At 43.7% G+C, this 18,440-nt stretch overlaps 1 protein-coding gene across 2 annotated transcripts in view; it reads right to left on the bottom strand.

Annotated features, from left to right (window-relative positions):
* The window catches only part of LOC125633959 (centrosomal P4.1-associated protein-like), a 71,291-nt gene that overhangs the window by 5,219 nt on the left and 47,632 nt on the right, over positions 1-18,440 (bottom strand). For both annotated transcript variants that reach the window (XM_048844013.2, XM_075126859.1), the window contains exons 11-17: positions 8,791-9,006; positions 7,497-7,643; positions 5,187-5,345; positions 4,739-4,853; positions 4,332-4,438; positions 3,876-4,031; positions 1,570-1,674 (exon numbers count right to left, since the gene is read on the bottom strand). In XM_048844013.2, coding sequence (XP_048699970.2) covers positions 1,570-1,674; positions 3,876-4,031; positions 4,332-4,438; positions 4,739-4,853; positions 5,187-5,345; positions 7,497-7,643; positions 8,791-9,006 — 1,005 coding nt within the window. The remainder of the gene's footprint in view (positions 1-1,569; positions 1,675-3,875; positions 4,032-4,331; positions 4,439-4,738; positions 4,854-5,186; positions 5,346-7,496; positions 7,644-8,790; positions 9,007-18,440) is intronic.

The following is an 18,440-nucleotide window of genomic DNA, read 5'->3' as shown; positions in this document are numbered from 1 at the left end:
TGGTGACATATGCAGATGGCAATTTTACTTCCAGACAACGTGACCCCATTAGAAGCACTTCAGCTCTATGGAAGCTAAATTTGCTGCATGCAGAGAGCCCCTGGGAAATCACCCAAGACCACTTGACAAGCAGACAGTGAACACATCACCAGTGTACTCTTTTGCAGCTGATGCGTTTGTCAGAGGAGACCTGCGGTCTAGCAGAACCTCTAATTAACCCAAGCAGACTTTGCTGGAGTCACTAGGGCAGCTACTTCTGGTCATCAGGTTGCATTGATTTACATAACACAATCCATTTAGTGAAATCCCAGTGGAGGAGGCAGTCAGAAGAGCTGTGCCTTAACTCTACCGTATGGCGCCAGTGTCATAAGTCATTCCTCATGGGAAAGGAAAGTCATGAACAGGAGAGAGGAGGAATACAAAAAATTTTGCGGGGAGGAAGAGAGGAAAGTAAGGCTTCCCAAAACAGGCATCGTAATGGATACTTGGGACAATATTTTTATTTAAATGTAATTGTATTCAAAGATGCCTGGGAAATAACTCAAAATTGTTATGAAGGACACTTTAACACGAAGTATTGTTATTCAGAGGTCCAAGTGCATTAGGGTGGCTGTTAATGTCTTGCTCCACCTTTAATGCCATCACATCCCTCTATCCCATTTCTCTAGCCCTCCCCATCCCCCACAAAAAACAAGCCCAGAACTCTTGACTTTATGAGCTGAAAGAAGTGGTGAAAATGCTTAATCTTTTCATGATTCTTTTCCTTTCCAGATGCAGAACTACAGGTCCTGCATTTGCTACTTCTGTGAGAAGGAACTGTGACAGGTATAGGCTGCCAGAGCCCATCTTAATAATAACTGTGAAGAGTTGGTGGTCTCTGGCCAGTCCCCACCAGCCAGGCAGTATCTACATCACGGAAACTCCCATTAAAACAACTGGCATTAATTGACACCCTCATTGGTAGCATTTGCAGAGAGGCCTAGGACTGAATGGACATGAGGAATGAACTAATGTCTCATGCCTTAGGCCCTGGTGTGTGCCAGAAAACTGACCCATAGCTGACAATGGGTCCCCCCTAAATTAGTGTTGAAAACAGTTTAATAGGACAAGACTGTTTGTAGCAATGTTACACAGGAGTTGGCAGGAGCCTGGGTGCAAGTCTCAACCACACTTCCTGTAATGGCATTGGAAAGAGGGCTGCCCAATCCATGCAAGCAGTTAAACACCACACCTAGGTAGCACTTTTTCATCAGTAGATGGTAGCTGTCATTATCTGCAGTTTACAAATGGGGTAACTGAGGCAGACAGGATAAGTGACTTGCCAAAGGTCACATGGTGAATCAGTGGTGGAGCTGGGAACAGAATCCAGGTGTCTGGATTCCGAGCCCGTTAGTTAATCAAATTTCCCATAACATATGGTGTGATCTTTACATTTTTGCTTTCCTGTGGAAAAGGGAAACTTCTCTTATAAAACGTTCTCTAGAGCCTGTGTAATGGTAATTCATAGCCATAGCAGGGATCCTACTGGTCACCTCTTTTCTACCCTGACATCTGTGTAAGGTCCCTTACCTTGCCATCTGCATACTCTATTTTTTCTCGCACCTCCTCATCACTCTTTTTGCTTTCTTCATATAGTGAAGATCTTCTGGATAATGTTGATTTTGGACGAAAATTCTATGGAAACATTACAGTCCCTGTTATATTGTTACATGAACATAGAGTTTTGCTAATATTTTTGCTAATCTTAATCAACTCTGCCAAAAATATGGTAATCAGGAGAGCATTACTATGGGAGACAAGCACGGCACAGAAGGGTGAGACACAGGGCCCTGTTCTCATTTACATGGAGGCCCCTTCAGGCTGCTCTGGCTGCATAAAATGGCCTTAAGTTATATTTACACCCACGGTGTAAAGGGCCCTCAGTGTAAGTGAGAATCAGGCCCACAGTGTCCAGACCCATGCTGAACCAATATTAGCTACAATCAGGGAGTGTGCGTGCTTTGTTTTGGAGGCAGAAATCCAATGGAACAAAAAGTCTTTCTCCTGGCAGGGTAGTAACCCATTCAGGTGAGCAACACAAGAGGGAAACAGTCAACTGAAGACAGTTTAGGGTGTGAGAGTGAGCTAGCACCCAAAATCACAGAGCCCCTCAGTTCCAGCTAGCAAGGGGGTCACAAGAATATCCTGATCTGGTGTGTTCTGGTTCACCAAAGAATGTCACATGAGGTCTTAAATGAAAGCGAGGGTCACATTGGCCATTGATACCTCTGTGAAATGGATGTGAAGATACTACGTAAGGAGTTACATATCTATGCTAAAAATATGTTCTTAGATTCTGTATTACAGCAGAGGTGGAGAAACAGGTGTCCTGTCAGAAAAAAAGATATTTATTCACCTATTTCTCTGTTGCAGGTAAATTAAGCATCATAAGCTAACACAATGGAAGCGCATTTACATATGAAATCAACAGGGAGACATGAAATCAACAGGAAAGAGCATACTGAAAAAGCAAGTGATGGGTTATCCCATCTCAGAGTATAGACAATCAACTTTGGAGATATAGGTAGAAGGCAAAAGGTAGCAACCTGCACCTAGGAAGTAAACAGGTAGTGTGTTTACATTCATGAAAATGGGACCTTAACAAGCCTTGACTGAAGACGCTGAAAAAGGCTTTGGGTGAGATAAACTAGACAGGAGGTTAACCTAATAGTTAAGTTTAGTCTCTAGAAAGCATGTCATGATTTTGTTTTATATATCACCCTTTTGTTCCATTATCCTTACTCACTATCTCTTGAACCTTTGATAATAAACTTCTTGTTCTCACTATACATAAAACTCAGTGATGAAGTATTAAACAAGGTGCTGATTCTGAGTTGAATCATACAAATTGGTGTGTACACTGTTCCCCTGGGGACTGCAGCCCTGATATTTTTGAGAGTGTTCAGTGGAGAAGGGGCTGGATGCTACAGGGCAAATGCTTCAAAGAGTTCAGGGACTGGGGTGCACCTACTGTTAAGCTGCAAGGCAAAGGAAGGGCTGGCACAGCCCAGAGGAGAGGGCTTGGGTGGCTAACAGGCTGGAGGTATCAGGTTGCTAATACCCAGTTAAGCACAAGGAAGTCTCCCTCTCACTGGAGGCGGGGTGGGGGGTAACAAGGTGACCCACAATCCTGGAGACCCCGAGAACTGTCACAGCATTCCAGAAGCTGTGCACCCTCTCTGCAGCTCCTTAGCAATGCCTCTGCCCTCCCTGCCAAGATAAGGGCCTCCCTCACCTTTTGTATTATTCATGCTTCTTCGGTGGCATTTTCACCAGTGGTTCCCCTTCTCTCTGAATTTAACTGTCTTCCATTCCCCATTTCTTCCAAATCCAGATTTCCTAACTGTGGCCCAGAACACTTTGGGGTTTTCTCTGCTGCTTGCCAGTGTATGCCAAAATATCTTCAAAGGGCCAGAGTGCTGCTTTTGCAGCAAAGCCTTCTGGGGCACATTAGCAATGTCAGGCAATGACAGAAAACACGTACTCTGAAGACAGCTGTGGCAACAAAACCGTAGGTAAAAAAATATTTAGTTTTGCTTAAGCTTTGCACTGCAGCTATGAGCAGTCCCAAGTCTTGCAGAGAGAACAATCCGGCTTCCTACCCCCACAAGGTCATATGCATTTTCATCAGGCAACAGAAGGCAAGGCCTGAACTAACATTAACCCTGGAAAGAAATGTGATGTAGGAAAGGAGGCTGCAATGGAGGGTTCTGTTGCCCCAGGTGTATTTTATTTTGCTTGGATTGATGAAACAACATTTCAGCGCACGGTTGCATGGCTGGAGCTACGGGTGTCGAAGATCAGTACGTGAGCCAGTATCTAGAATTAGCTCAAACCTTTGCTTCAGCATCCAGTAAAGCACAAAAACCTTCTGCTGCTGGTTTGCTGCCACTTGGGATTATGCTGTTTCTCCTGGAGAGTGTCACAGAGGCTGTTTGATCCCAAGGTTTAAGTGATTTTTCAGTCCTTTTAAGGCACAGATTTTCTTTCTCCTATGTCAAGATGAAAATATTAAATTGCAACATAAACCTCCTTAAGACAAATCGTTATAAAGGGTTATTTTCACAGAGAAACATACCATGGGATTTGTAAGATGTCGCTATATTGTTTTAAGTACAATCAGCACCAACAGATGGGAGGAAAAATGAAGCAGGCTGAATACTGAATGAAATGAAGCAGGCTGAAGACAATGGTAATTTTGCCAATGACTTAAATGGGACTAGGATTTAGCTTGGTGTCTGTGAAAGCTGAAGTATAAATCTTGCTGGATGATTAAATATGGATAAATATACCTGTGTTTCCTCATTGTTACTGCAGGATGCAGAGCTACAAACTTCATCGCTCTGGTTGCGAAAGAGGACTGTGTCCTCTGAACTACCTGAGGTGGATGAAAATCTGCCTACAGGGTGTGGAAAGAAAAACAGATTCAAAAGCTCAGTGCAGGCCTAGGAAAGTGCCCAGTCATACAACTGCCCCGGTGTTGTTTCAGAGTCCATTTAAAAAATACTGACTTTCAGATTCATGCAACACGTTGTTTATTGCCGCAATAATAATCATTCTCGTTGACAGCAACACTTGGTGCTGCCTCCTCCTGGAGCAAAAGAAAGAAGCTGTACACTCACCTGCAGACCACTGCTGACAGGTGGAAAGTTCCCACAAATCATAGCCATAAAAACGTAGGGCTTGCAGGAAATCTTACCTTTTATGTAAGAAGATGAGTTGGTTTCCTTAGACACAGTCAAGTGTGAGACGGGAAGTATAGGTGACTTCCTGCCATAGGTTCTTTGTTCATTATGAGATGATTGACGCATAACCTAAAACAAAATTTTAGACAAATATACAGTCCTACCATCTCTGTAACTTGGCAATTCTCAGTGTATGAATGGTCATGTGTGAACTTCTCCTGGGCTGTCAAGAAATGAAGCTTGTACCATAAATAACCAATATGGTATCTACAATTTGTTTCTATTCAACTGTCTACCTCTCCCCAAACATAAGCATATTGCTTGTTATCTTAGATTGTAAACTCTTTGGGGCAGCACGTGTCATAATGGATCCATGATCCCAACCAGCGCCTCTGAGCAATATCATAATATAAACAGTAAATAATCATAACAATCAGAATAGTTGCACTATTAACTAGTTACCTTCTCTGGCTCAAATGGTGTTAATCTTCCTTGATGGGATGTTCTCCTGCCAGTGGGTGTTGTACTTCTGCTATGAAAGTGATTAGATGGTGTCTTTTCTCTGGGTTCCCTGGTTACTGATTTCAAAGACTCAGTCCTTTGCACTCGGTCCTTCATTGCCTGAAATGCATTCAATACTTTTGCATTAAATATACACCGTCATGTTAAAAAATCACACTGAAGTCATTCTGTAAAAGTAGCAAAAATAATTTGCTTATTTCAAAAATGTTAGATTTTTTTTTAAATTTACTTTTCACTATTTTTGCTGTTTGTTTACTTTTCACGTTTCTCTCTCTGCTTGGAAAATGGAAGTGGACAAGCCACTTTCACTTTTGTTTCTAAGCAGTTTCATTTTCTGGTTCTTGTGAAGCTGGAAAAACCCTGTGAAAGGTTGCAATCACAGCAGCAGGATGTTCACATATTAAGCACTTATAGATTCATAGGGTGAAATCTGGCCCTACTGAAGTGAATGGCAAAACTCCCATTGACATCACTGTGGCCAAGATTTAACTCACAGTTTTTAAGGCCAGACGGAGCCATAACAATTGCCTTGGGTAAAATTTTTCAAAAGCCCTTATGTGACTTTGGAGCCGAAGCCTCATTTTCAAAAATGCCATAGGCATCCAGGAGCTAAAGTCCCACTGACTTTCAGTGTGACTCAGAAGCAGTGCTAGCCCATTGGAGGCCCTAAGCAGGAATATTTTGCCCGCCCCCAACACATAATAAAAAGCGAAAGGGGGCACCCTTGAGCTGCTCGGGCCCTAAACAATTGCTTAGTCTGCTTATGCCTAGCACCAGCTCTGATGTGACTTAGTCTCTTTTGAAAATGGGGATTTAGGATCCCAAGTCTCTTAGGTGCTTCTGAAAATTGAATCCCGACTCTGACCTCATACGTAACACAGACCATAGAATTTCACCCAGTAATTCCTGCATCAGCTCATAGCTTCTAGTTGAACTAGAGCATATTGTTTAGAAAGACACCAAGTCTTGAGGACAAACATCCAATCTAGGCCACCCCATTCAAAAGTGGGGAAATGACAAGCTAATAGTTCACACACGATATAAATGCTGCCCCTCTGTGTCTGTGCACATTACACAATACAGTCGTTATTCACCTGATCACATTTTACTTCACAAATAATATAATATAGAATTTTAAGGGTTTTTTCCTAAAATCTTCCTGACATCTCTATTCACGTTGCACAGTAACCTCATTTCACAAGTAACTGCCTTTTACATGTTTTTAAATTCCAAGTTAGTTCAGTTACTGGGCAGGCAAATGCGGTAATTGCTGCAGCTACTGTGGGAAGTAGCTTCCAGTCCGTCCGTGGATGTTAGAACGTATTTGTGTCTTGAGATCATTAACTGCAGAGACAGGAGGAATCTCAGTTCATCTGACTGACAAGGCACAGATTTAGACTAGGTATAAAAAAAAAGGCAGGGGAAGGATTATTATTGGGATGTTCAAATGGAGACAAAACAAAAAAGTTACAACTTGAAGCCAGGAGGAGGAAAATTCTAACTAGATATTTAGGAAAAAGTTCTTAAAAGTGAGATGCATCAGACAATGGTGTAATCCAGCCACAGAAGAGCAGTCAAAGGGCTATCAATATGAGCCCAGTGCTGCACTCATTATGGTCAAATGGGAGTTTTGCCATTGATTTGACGGGAAGTAGGATTAGGTCTGATGTGCACTAAAGAGAAATTGGGTTTCACGCTTCGGGCCAAATTCTGTGTGGTCTCTTTTGTAATTATGCAATGCCTGAAACAGTGAAAATACTGGATTTCAGCTTTAGAGACAAGGCTGCAGAGAGCTCATGAAAGGAGACCTCACAGCCTCCCGTGTGCCATGGTGCAATTCTTTAGTGTCTCTCTCTTCAGGGCCAAAGAGTCAGGGAGGGTTTGGGGAAGGGGAAGCTGGAAGAGTGGGTGGGGCAAGACTACTAGATCCTCACACTGTGCAAATACAAGGGCCAAAACCATGCATTGGGGCAGGGGCACAGTACGCTGTGATAACTACAAAGAGGCAATTCAGTTATGCTTAAAATAGGAGACAGATGATTGTCTCACACCAGTATGGAGTTAGGAAGAGTGCAAGGAAAACTTTACTACTGAGTCATAACAGGGGGCCATGTAGAAAAGGTGACCCCACATATCTGGACACTTTGATTTACATACATTTTGGTCCCAGAAATCATTTTCTAAAATAAGTCTCATGTTAAACTGTGGAAATGTGCCTGTTTGCAATAAGGACCCGAGTTTTGTCCATACTTTCATATTCACATCTCTGGGGGGGTGTTTCTCCACTGGCGTTTTCCTCCCCACCGGAGTGGTGCTGCGACTCTTCTGGCTACCTTGCAATGGCCTTTCTTCTAGGTTAGCCAGAGATGATGTCCCTCTCAAAATAGCTTCTGAAACCTAATGGAGAATTTATGATAAACAAAGCAATGGTTTAGCCGTCACATCTAACAGAACCAGTCACTTCATCTTGTACCTGGTGAAAAAACTCAAATCAAACCTTCACATTGGCTGAGGTAACAAGGCAATATGACATAAATACACAGCTAGCGACTATTCAGTCAGCTAGACCACAGGAGGGTGGGCAGGAGCAGGTGGCATCTGTTTCCCCCCAAGCAAAGAGATCAATACGGCATGGAAATCCCTCACTAGGTGCCTGGAGTTGGAAAACTTAATGGCTCTGATAGGAGATAAAACACAATCACCCTAAGTTTACACACACAGGACTAGATCCCCAGTCTGGTCAAGTTATGCTTCTTTGAGCCTGGGGCTAGCCAGGGACAGGATGGTCCCCAGCATAAGTTACAGCAGCCTCAGGGTCATGTCCCATATACAGCGCCCTTATGCCACCTGAGGATTCTCCAGCCCAGAGGGAATCTTCAGAGGCTGAAAGCCCAGGCGTTATGGCTCTTTTGCACCACCAGAGCAGGCCAACGCAGGTGGGGTGGGGGCCAGAATCTAGACCAAAATGTCCAGTGTATTTTGCCTTCCCTAGCTCTTGCTTTGCTTGGGATTGTTATACAGTTTTGCTCCGTACTGGTGTCCTTTATGTTGCATACAGCACAGCTGGAATCATCTTTGTGTGTGACCTTCACTATGCATAAGAAGAAGCGTCATCAGAAGTAACAGGCAGATTTCAGTCAAGTTAAAAATCAAAATTAAATTTGAATATGGGATTACATTTTCTGAAGTAGCCTAAGGGAGTTAGGGGCTTAATTTTCATTAATGCTATATTAAAATTACATTAAAATATATAAAGATTATTTACCATTTCCCTTACTTTTTCAAGTGAAATTGGTGGTTCCAGGCACCTTGTAAAGAAGAATAGAGTTACTGTCATTTACAAAGGGAAGGATGGCCCAGTGGTTAGGGTACTAGCCTACGACTGGTTATGTCCCTGAGAATAATTGGCTAAGAGGGAGAGAGGAGTATGCACATGCACTCCTGAATCTGAAGAAATCTCAAAGCTTTGAATTGCTCTGACATTGGTATACCAGACACTTCCACTGCTCAGACAACCACCCACAGACAACAGATCCTTCAGTACCGGGGTTTCTGATTTTCTGCTTATGAAATCCACAGCTCCAGATTTCTTTTCTGCTTCCAGCCTCTGATGCTCTGAAACTCTGAGCTCATCTCGAAGCTCCAGGTTCTGTTTGGTCAGCATCTCAATCTGATTTTTTAGCTTGCCATGGGCAGCCTGCCAGCGGGACTCATTTCTCCTGAACTCCTCCTGGAGCCCTGCAATCTGCTGTTTTAACATCTGTTATTAGAGAAAGGCATATAACATTAGTGCACCAGTCCAGACGAGGAAAGCGCATCTCATGCATTTGGAAAGATGCATGAAATCTGTTGTTTTGCTTAAAGCTTTATTGAAAATTTTCATGACATAAACGCACACAAAAGAAAATCACACAAGATCTACCAAAATACACAGCAATAAACAAAACAGACAACAACAAAAAATCCATGCTGCAGAAGAGCCAGAGAAAAGGAGCCTAAGAAAAAGGAGTAGCTATTAGCCCCCTACAGTATTTAAGGTGTACTGACAAGCATCTACAGCAGTGAGATATTCAGCCAACAACGGATGATTTTAGAAATGCTGAACACCCACTGTAAATGAAGTCAGTTGAAGTTGCAGGAGATCAATGCCTTTCAAAATCAGGTCCTAACATTCCAACCATCAAGGAGCATCTCGCTGTGTTTACATAAAAAAAAAAAAAAGAAAGATTTTCTTTAAGTGGCTTGGACTGATGGAACAATCTGACTGATTCAGGTTCTGATCCTAATGAGTCTAGCACATCCACAACTCTTGCTGACGTCAATGACAACTCAAGCCTGGATGTCTTTCTAAAACACATGCTGAGCTCAAACAGAAGTTATGGGCTTGATGCAGAGATTAGTAGATGACATGAGGTTCTTGGGCCTGTGTTATGCAGGAGGTCAGCCTAAATGATCATAATGGTTCCTTCTGATCCTAAAATAAAAATCTATGAATCTATGACCAAGCCATTTTAGAAACACATTTAAGCATATGTCTCCTTAGACATGCACTGCCCCTTTATTAACCCTGCACCTTTAAATGTAAAGGAGTGGATGAGCAAAGATCTCAAGCCTTTCCTTTGCTCAGGGAGAAGTACACCTAAGGCTTAATTGTAATCTGTCATTTTGACAAATAGGGAGGAACTGATTGAGAATTTGAAAGTGGAAGGCAGCTTGGGTGAAAGTGATCATGAAATGATAGAGTTCATGATTCTAAGGAATGGTAGGAGGGAGAACAGCAAAATAAAGACAATGGATTTCAAGAAGGCAGACTTCAGCAAAATCAGGGAGTTGGTAGGTAAGATCCCATGGGAAGCAAGTCTAAGGGGAAAAACACTAAAAGACAGTTTGCAGTTTTTCAAAGAGACATTATTAAGGGCACAAGAGAAAACGATCCCACTGCGTAGGAAAGATAGGAAGTATGGCAATAGATCACCCTGGCTTAACCAGGAGATCTTCAATGTTCTTAAAATAAATAAAGAGCCCTACAAAAATTGGAAACTAGGTCAAATTACAAATGATGAATGTAAAGAAATAACACAAGTATGCAGCGACAAAATTAGAAAGGCCAAAGCACAAAACAAGATCAAACTAGCTGGAGACATAAAGGGTAACAAGAAAATATTCTGCAAATACACTAGAAGGAAGAGGAAGACCAAGGACAGGGTAGGCCTGTTACTCGATTCAGGGTGTGGGGGGGAAATAACAACAGAAAATATGGAAATGGCAGAGGTGCTTAATGTCTTATTTGTTTCAGTTTTCACCAAGAAGGTTGGTGGTGATTGGACGTCCAACATAGTGAATGCCAGTGAAAATGAGATAGGATCAGAAAAGGCTAAAATAGGGAAAGAACAAGTTAAAAATTACTTGGACAAATTAGATGTCCTCAAGTCACCAGGCCCTAATGAAATGCATCCTAAAATACTCAAGGAGCTGACTGAGGAGATATCTGAGCCATTAGCGATTATTTTTGAAAAGTCGTGGAAGACGGGAGAGATTCCAGAAGAATGGAAAAGGGCAAATATAGTGCCAATCTATAAAAAGGGAAATAAGAACAACCCAGGGAATTACAGACCAGTCATCTTAACTTCTGTACTCAGAAAGATAATGGAGCAAATAATTAAGCAAACATCTAGAAGATAATAAGGTGGTAAGTAACGATCAGCATGGATCTGTAAAAAACAAATCATGTCAAACCAACCAGATAGCTTTCTTTGACAGGGTAACAAGCCTTGTGGATGGGGGGAAGCGGTAGACATGGTATATCTTGACTTTAGTAAAGCTTTTGATACTGTCTCGCATGACCCTCTCATAAACAAACTAGGGAAATGCAACTTAGATGAAGTTACTATAAGGTGGGTGCAAAACTTGTTGGAAAACTGTTCCCAAAGATTTCAGAGTAACAGCCGTGTTAGTCTGTATTTGCAAAAAGAAAAGGAGTACTTGTGGCACCTTAGAGACTAACCAATTTATTTGAGCATGAGCTTTCGTGAGCTACAGCTCACTTCACGATGAAGTGAGCTGTAGCTCACGAAAGCTCATGCTCAAATAAATTGGTTAGTCTCTAAGGTGCCACAAGTACTCCTTTTCTTTTTGTTCCCAAAGAGTAGTTACCCGTGGTTCATAGTCATGCTGGAAGGGTACAATGAGAGGGGACCCACAGGGATCAGTTCTGGGTCCGGTTCTGTTCAATATCTTCATCAATGATTTAGATAATGGCATCCAGAATACACTTATAAAGTTTGTGCACGATAACAAGCTGAGAGGGGTTGCAAGTGCTTTGGAGGCTAGAATTATAATCATGGGTGAAAGTAAGTCGAGTGATTTACCGTTATGCTCGGGCCAGCTCTGGCCCCCGGAAGGGGCGGGGCCTAGGGCAGAAGGGGTGGGGCTGATGGGGTCAGAGCCAGCCCCAGCCCATCCTGTAAGGTAAGTGCCGCCCGTCCTTCTCCTCCTCCTCCTCCTCCTACACCCCTCCCCCACCAGGGTAGCAGCGGCAGCTTCTGGGGCTATTTAAAGGGCCCGGGGCTCCTCTGCTTCTACCGCCCCTTCCTTTAATTAGCCGCCAGACCCCTGGGGAAGCGGCGGGGCTCCAGCGGCTATTTAAAGGACCGGGGCAGCAGAGGCAGCTGGGGCCCTGGCCCTTTAAATAGTCCCTGGACCCCCGCTACCCCTGGGCTCTGGGGGCTATTTAAAGGGCCTGCGGCTCCCCTGCTTCTACTGCCCCGGTCCTTTAAATAGCCCCTGGAGCCCTGGAGTAGCGGTGGCAGGGTTCCGGTGGCTATTTAAAGGACTGGGGCGGTAGAAGCAGGGGAGCCGCGGGCCCTTTAAATAGCCGTCAGAGCCCCGCAGCCGCTACCCCAGGGCTCCGGCAGCGGAGCTCTGGAGGCCATTTAAAGGGCCTGGGGCTCCGGCCACTGCTGGGAGCCCCAGGCCCTTTAAATTGCCCTCTGGGGAAGCTGGGCTGCCCCACTACGGTGCACCGGCTCTTGCCGGTACACCGTACCGGGGCATTATAGTAGGGGGTTATAGTGTACCACTATAATCTGGGGTTATAGTGGACCACAAACTAAACATGAGTCGACAGTGTCACACTGTTGCAAAAAAAGCAAACATCGTTCTGGGATGTATTAGCAGGAGTGTTGTAAACAAGACACGAGAAGTAATTCTTCCCCTCTACTCTGCGCTGATTAGGCCTCAACTGGAGTACTGTGTCCAGTTCTGGGCACCACATTTCAGGAAGGATGTGCACAAATTGGAGAGAGTCCACAGCTGAGAGCGGTTGCAAGTGCTTTGGAGGCTAGGATTATAATCAGGGGTGAAAGTAGCAACAAAAATGATTAAAGGTCTAGAAAACATGACCTATGAGGGAAGATTGAAAACAATGGGTTTGTTTAGTCTGGAAAAGAAAAGACTGAGAGGGGACAGTCTTGATAACAGTTTTCAAGTATGTAAAAGGTTGTTACAAGGAGGAAGAAGAAAAATTGTTCTTCTTAACCTCTGAAGATAGGACAAGAAGCAATGGGCTAAAAGTGCACCAAGGGAGGTTTAAGTTGGACATTGGGAAAAACTTCCTAACTGTCAGGGTGCTTAAGAACTGGAATAAATTGCCTAGGCAGGTTGTGGAGTCTCCATCATTGGAGATTTTTAAGAGCAGGTTAGACAAGCTCCTGCTGGGGATGGTCTAGATAATATTTAGTCCTGCCACGAGTGCAGAGGACTGGATTAGATGACCTCTCGAGGACCCTTCCAGTTCTATGATCCTATGATTTTTGCTTGCATTAAGTGGTTTTGCATTCATTCTTTGTGTATTTCCAGACAAACTGAACTGTATATTTTAAATCCTTGACCCTTTAGAATAAAACCCTGCAAACCCCAACCCCCAACATTAGCAAAAGCAATGAGGAAAAGCAGCAGTTTTCCCATCCTCCCTCTCCTGTCTGTTCATCCTCTGCCTCCTTTCTTCCTTCAAGCACATAATTCTTTCTTCTTCTGCAACTTCACCATGAATAGCACATTGTCGGGTAGTGAAATTGTGATTTACTGCTTAATCTGCCAAACGTGGGACACTACTCCAAACTGAGGTGGACATAAGAAAACTATTTATTTATATATTTATGCACCCACCATTATGGCACTGGGGCACTTGATGTACATTGACAGGCTTGATCCTGCCCAAGGGCAGGTGTGTATTGTTGCTTGTATAAAAGCAGAAGGTGAAAAGTGATGAGCAGGCAAAGACAGCAGGGGTACCTGATCTTGCAAGAATGAGTGATGTTGTGTGTCCGCTACATTACTAATGTAAGGCATTTGACTTAATCTTGCGTGCAGTGTTGTTGTGGCCATGCTGGTCCCAGGATAGTGGCGAGACGAGATGGGTGAGGTAATATCTTTAGTGGAGAAGTTGGACAATCTTGAGAAGGTGGTCCAATAAAATATATTACCTCAACCACTTTGTGTCTCTTAATCCTGCAGGATCTTGTAATTGAAAAGATAGCACTATATAAAATCAATCTGTAGTCAATGAGGAAGTGGGTGGGTGTGGGTGGGAGGGGGTGGGTGTGTGGGTGGGTGGGGGAGATGGGAACAGGGAATGGGGGTAAGAAAATTGGAATCATGTTTTGCTAAAGGGGGAAATGGGAACAGGGAATGGGAGTAAGGAAGTTGGAATCATGTTTGGCTAAGGATAGGAATGGGAACAGGGACACAGGTGTAAGGCTCTGTGGTGTCAGAGCTGGGAAGGAGGATACTAAGGAAGGAAACTGGAATCATGCTTGCTGGAAGTTCACCCCAATAAACATCGAATTGTTTGCACCTTTGGACTTCGGGTATTGTTGCTCTCTGTTCATGCGAGAAGGACCAGGGAAGTAAGTGGGTGAACGAATAAGCCCCCTAACATTTTGGTGCCGGTGACTCGGATGCATCGCACTGGATAGGTGAATGGCAGCCTCTAAGTCCCCCTCCCCAACAGTCCGCGCAGCTGCTTGGAGGGGGTATCGCGAACTCTCATGATGGTAGTTGCGGGTTCTGGCAAGCCAGGGTAAAGGATTTTTTGGATAAATGGATAAGGGAGAACCAGGGCCCATACCAGGTACAGGGGTCAACCTGGGATGGGATTAAAAAGGAAATGGAGGAAGTGATAGGGGACCCAGGGGGATGGGGGGTGGCTGAGGAGCCCACCCTCCTTGGTACATGGGTAGTGGAAGAAGGTCTCTGCCCATGGGGACTGAATGCCTTCCAGGGAAAGGAGGCACTTCAGTCCACTTGTGAGCGGTTTGAAGTAAGGGCAGCATTATGGGAAGCTGCCAGTAATCTTTCAAGTTTGGTGCTGCTTCAGCAAGGGCTGCTGAAGGGTTGTAAATTAGTTAGGTGTAGTTAAAGATGATTTAGCACAAAAGGGTTTAAAGTCAAAAGCAGAGTTAACAGACTACCTTTAGAGACTGGATCTGAGACTTGGTCCTGGGGGAGTGGAGAAAAAAAAAGTTTCAAAGTGCAACCTGCCTTTCCACACTCTTGTTTTTCTGAAGTTTTATTGGAGGGTACTTTGGATACTTATGTGAGATGTCAAGAAAGAAGTTTTTGTTTAATGATAAAACCCAGTTATATACATGTAACTGTATGTGCAACTCTGTGCAGTCACATTGGATGGAAGCTTGGTAATTAAATTTTCCAAGGGGGTCAGGTAGAGTGGCTACTACCACCACTACGCTTCTGTCCCCAGAAGCCTTTACAGCTATTCTGAGGGAAAATGGGCCCTTTTCCCACAGAAATGGTCTGTAAGGGACTGCTGCAGGCAGCAGGCAGAGAGAGAATCTGATCAAAATTATCTGACTTTTGGGTAATGTAATCAAAATCACTAAAGGATGGAAGGGGTTTCTATTGGAACTTAACTTGGCTGCCCCTGGTTGTGTCTAGTTGTACAAGATGGAAGTGTAATCGGGGTACAGTTGTGTAAAAAGAGTAATCACAGTGCAAGGGATGTTAGGCAAAACAGAATTTTGTGTGTGCGCGCACAGGTAAAAGAAAAGGAAAAGGGGAGGAATGATGGGAACACTGAGCCTTGGGATGGCTCTGGGGGATTAGATTGTTGCTTTGGTGGGTGTGCATGAAAACTCTGTAGGCATGGGGGAGGCAATTACACCTAGTGTAAAATTAATATGGCTAATATAATGTATGGAGGTTAAACTATACGGAAGGAATGTGCATTTTCCCAGGACGTGTGCAGTGTATATTGGAGAAGGAGTAAAAGAAATGCAAATAAAACATGGTACTTAATTAAAATCCTAATTGGGCTCCAAAAGGAGCCACAATAGGTTGTGCTTTCTTTTTCAGATCTCTGTGTGTTTTGGAGCAGGAGATGAAAGTAATCAGAACTCTGGTGGAAGTAAAATGCTTCCCTTTTAAGACAGTGTCTGAGCTGCTAACAGCTTTGGATCCAGAAGCAAGCTAGTAAGCCTCTGTGTGTAAATGCAAATTACCTAGCTGATGGGCACAAAGGAGCTGCAAATAACGAATACATCTGGTCAGCAAACAAGCTACTAGAAGACTCAGATTATGGCCCTCCAGTAAAGGGAGGTGAAAAAAACAAGTCAAGCCTGAAAATAAGGGGGACAGGTTAACCTTAAGGTGTGTGTGTACAGTGCTAAAATCTGAAGCTGTGTCTCAGCTATTACCTGAGAATAAACTTAAAGCTTGGTACAGCAGAGAAACTATTGCAGACTTGGTCTGTTGTACAAGAGGGGAAACTGAGGTACACCATCTCATGAATTTCATAAATGACCAGTGAGTGAGGTAATTCACTAGCCTGACTATAGAACAAAATAAGGACAGCCTGGAGGTAATTCTTCTGTTTTTCCTGCAATTAGCAAGGAAATTTGTAAAAGAAAGTGGTATTATTATTAAGCAATAATCTGTCCCCACAGGGGGGTGGAAATTGTTTCTTTTGTTTTTCAGACACTCTACAAGCAAGCTGGCGCCAGCGGAAGAATAACTCAGAATACCATGGATCTATGTTTTGTGTTGTTTGTCTGTGGTGTTTGTCTTGTTGCTAGCATTTTTGGGTTTCAATAAACACAAAACCTCATGATGTGGGTGGGGGATGGCTTCAAAAGGCTGACCTTGGGGGGGAAGATGTGTATGGGAATGCGAAATGCTCAACTAGGAGGCCAGCATCTGTGTAATAGCTACCGTGGTACCTGGAAATGGAATGGCAACTAAGGTGGCCCCCACAAGCCCTATGGAAATAATGAAAAGGGGAGGAGCTCACTGGGAATTAATGGAGGGGTGTGTAAAATAGTGTAAATCAATAGAAGATATTTGGATGTGCCCCTCTCCTATGACTATAGAGGAGCAGGATCAAAAGCCTATGCAAGGGGTGGACAATTGGGTGTACTGTGTATAAGGTGTTTTGCTGGGAATGTACATATTACTGGGGGCACAATTACACCAGCCCATAACCAAACTACACACATTTACATGCAGCTATCTGGACTTTGGTGCACAAATGGATCTGTGAATCTTATTGCTGTGAATAATCAAACCAGGGCATACTGCCTGGTTCCATACCAAGTAGTCAAGCTGGTTTGGACAATATCCCATTTCTCTGTGAACATTCAATGGACTTATGATATGAACAAAAGCATGCAAAACTTGCATGAGCAGCTTGTTGCAACTACCAGCAACTGGACACATAAGATCGTGACCTCGTCGAAGGAGGAGAGGCAGTGTTTTGGTGGTGTCTCGGATGTTGGATCATACTGCAGTGGTCAGGACTTGGTGTTGCTGTGGATTTTGAATTGTTAACGGTACTTGTGTTACGTTGCATAGGGAGATAACCTATAGGTAATGTAATAAGCCCTCCAAACCCTGCAGTGTACTAGACAACCTGGACCTAACCTTCTCGGGCCCACTATAATGGGAAGTCTGGAACACTAACTGGAATAGGTATGGTATGCCCATACGAGAGAAGGTGCAGGGCACTATACTACACAAGGGGCAGTGGGACAAATGGAATATCGACACCTTCCACCTTGATGCCTGGCCCTATCAGGAAATGTGTCGCCATATGTCCTATGCTTTTCCAGGGATACCTGGGCAGGAGGATCCCAAAAGAAAAAAAAGGGGTGGAGTGTTAGGATAAAGATATTCAGGCCTGTCTGCAAAGGCCTGTACTTTCAGAATGTAGGTATATTCTTATCACTTGGCTAGTTCTAGAGGTATAAAAGAAAGAATCAAAATCACTGTCTGCTGGTGTAAGGGCCTTCTCTTACTGTGACAGTCTGAGGCCCTGTTCTTAGGCTAAGGCCTTTGGCTAAGCAGCAGAGGCAGCCATAAGCTAGGAAGCGAACAGTCACATCCTCACATTCCAAACTAGTCACATTGAAATAAGGTGCTATTGGGCTGTTAGGCACTATGAGGACAGGATTGTATTCCTATCACCTCCAGAGAAAGGGAAGTGCCTAGAAAATGTAAAAGGAAACTTAGTTTGATAGCATCCTGTCTGGCAAGAACTCACTTATCAATAGCTGGGATGTGAAATCCTCACTTCTGTATTGTCTTGTCATTATAGTTACCACTTTGCTATTGTTTGTCTGTATAATCTCTTTCTGGTTCTGTGATTGTTCCTGTCTGCTGTATAATTAATTTTGCTGGGTGTAAACTAATTAAGGTGGTGGGATATAATTGGGTACATAATCATGTTACAATATGTTAGGATTGGTTAGTTAAATTTCAGGAAAATGATTGGTTAAGGTATAGCTAAGCAGAACTCAAGTTTTCCTATATAATCTGTAGTCAATGAGGAAGTGGGTGGGTGTGGGTGGGAGGGGGTGGGTGTGTGGGTGGGTGGGGGAGATGGGAACAGGGAATGGGGGTAAGAAAATTGGAATCATGTTTTGCTAAAGGGGGAAATGGGAACAGGGAATGGGAGTAAGGAAGTTGGAATCATGTTTGGCTAAGGATAGGAATGGGAACAGGGACACAGGTGTAAGGCTCTGTGGTGTCAGAGCTGGGAAGGAGGATACTAAGGAAGGAAACTGGAATCATGCTTGCTGGAAGTTCACCCAATAAACATCGAATTGTTTGCACCTTTGGACTTCGGGTATTGTTGCTCTCTGTTCATGCGAGAAGGACCAGGGAAGTAAGTGGGTGAAGGAA

The sequence above is a fragment of the Caretta caretta genome, chromosome 3, assembly GCF_965140235.1.
Source record: "Caretta caretta isolate rCarCar2 chromosome 3, rCarCar1.hap1, whole genome shotgun sequence".
NCBI classification, from domain to species: domain Eukaryota; kingdom Metazoa; phylum Chordata; order Testudines; family Cheloniidae; genus Caretta; species Caretta caretta.
This window is presented reverse-complemented; position numbering and strand designations above follow the sequence as displayed.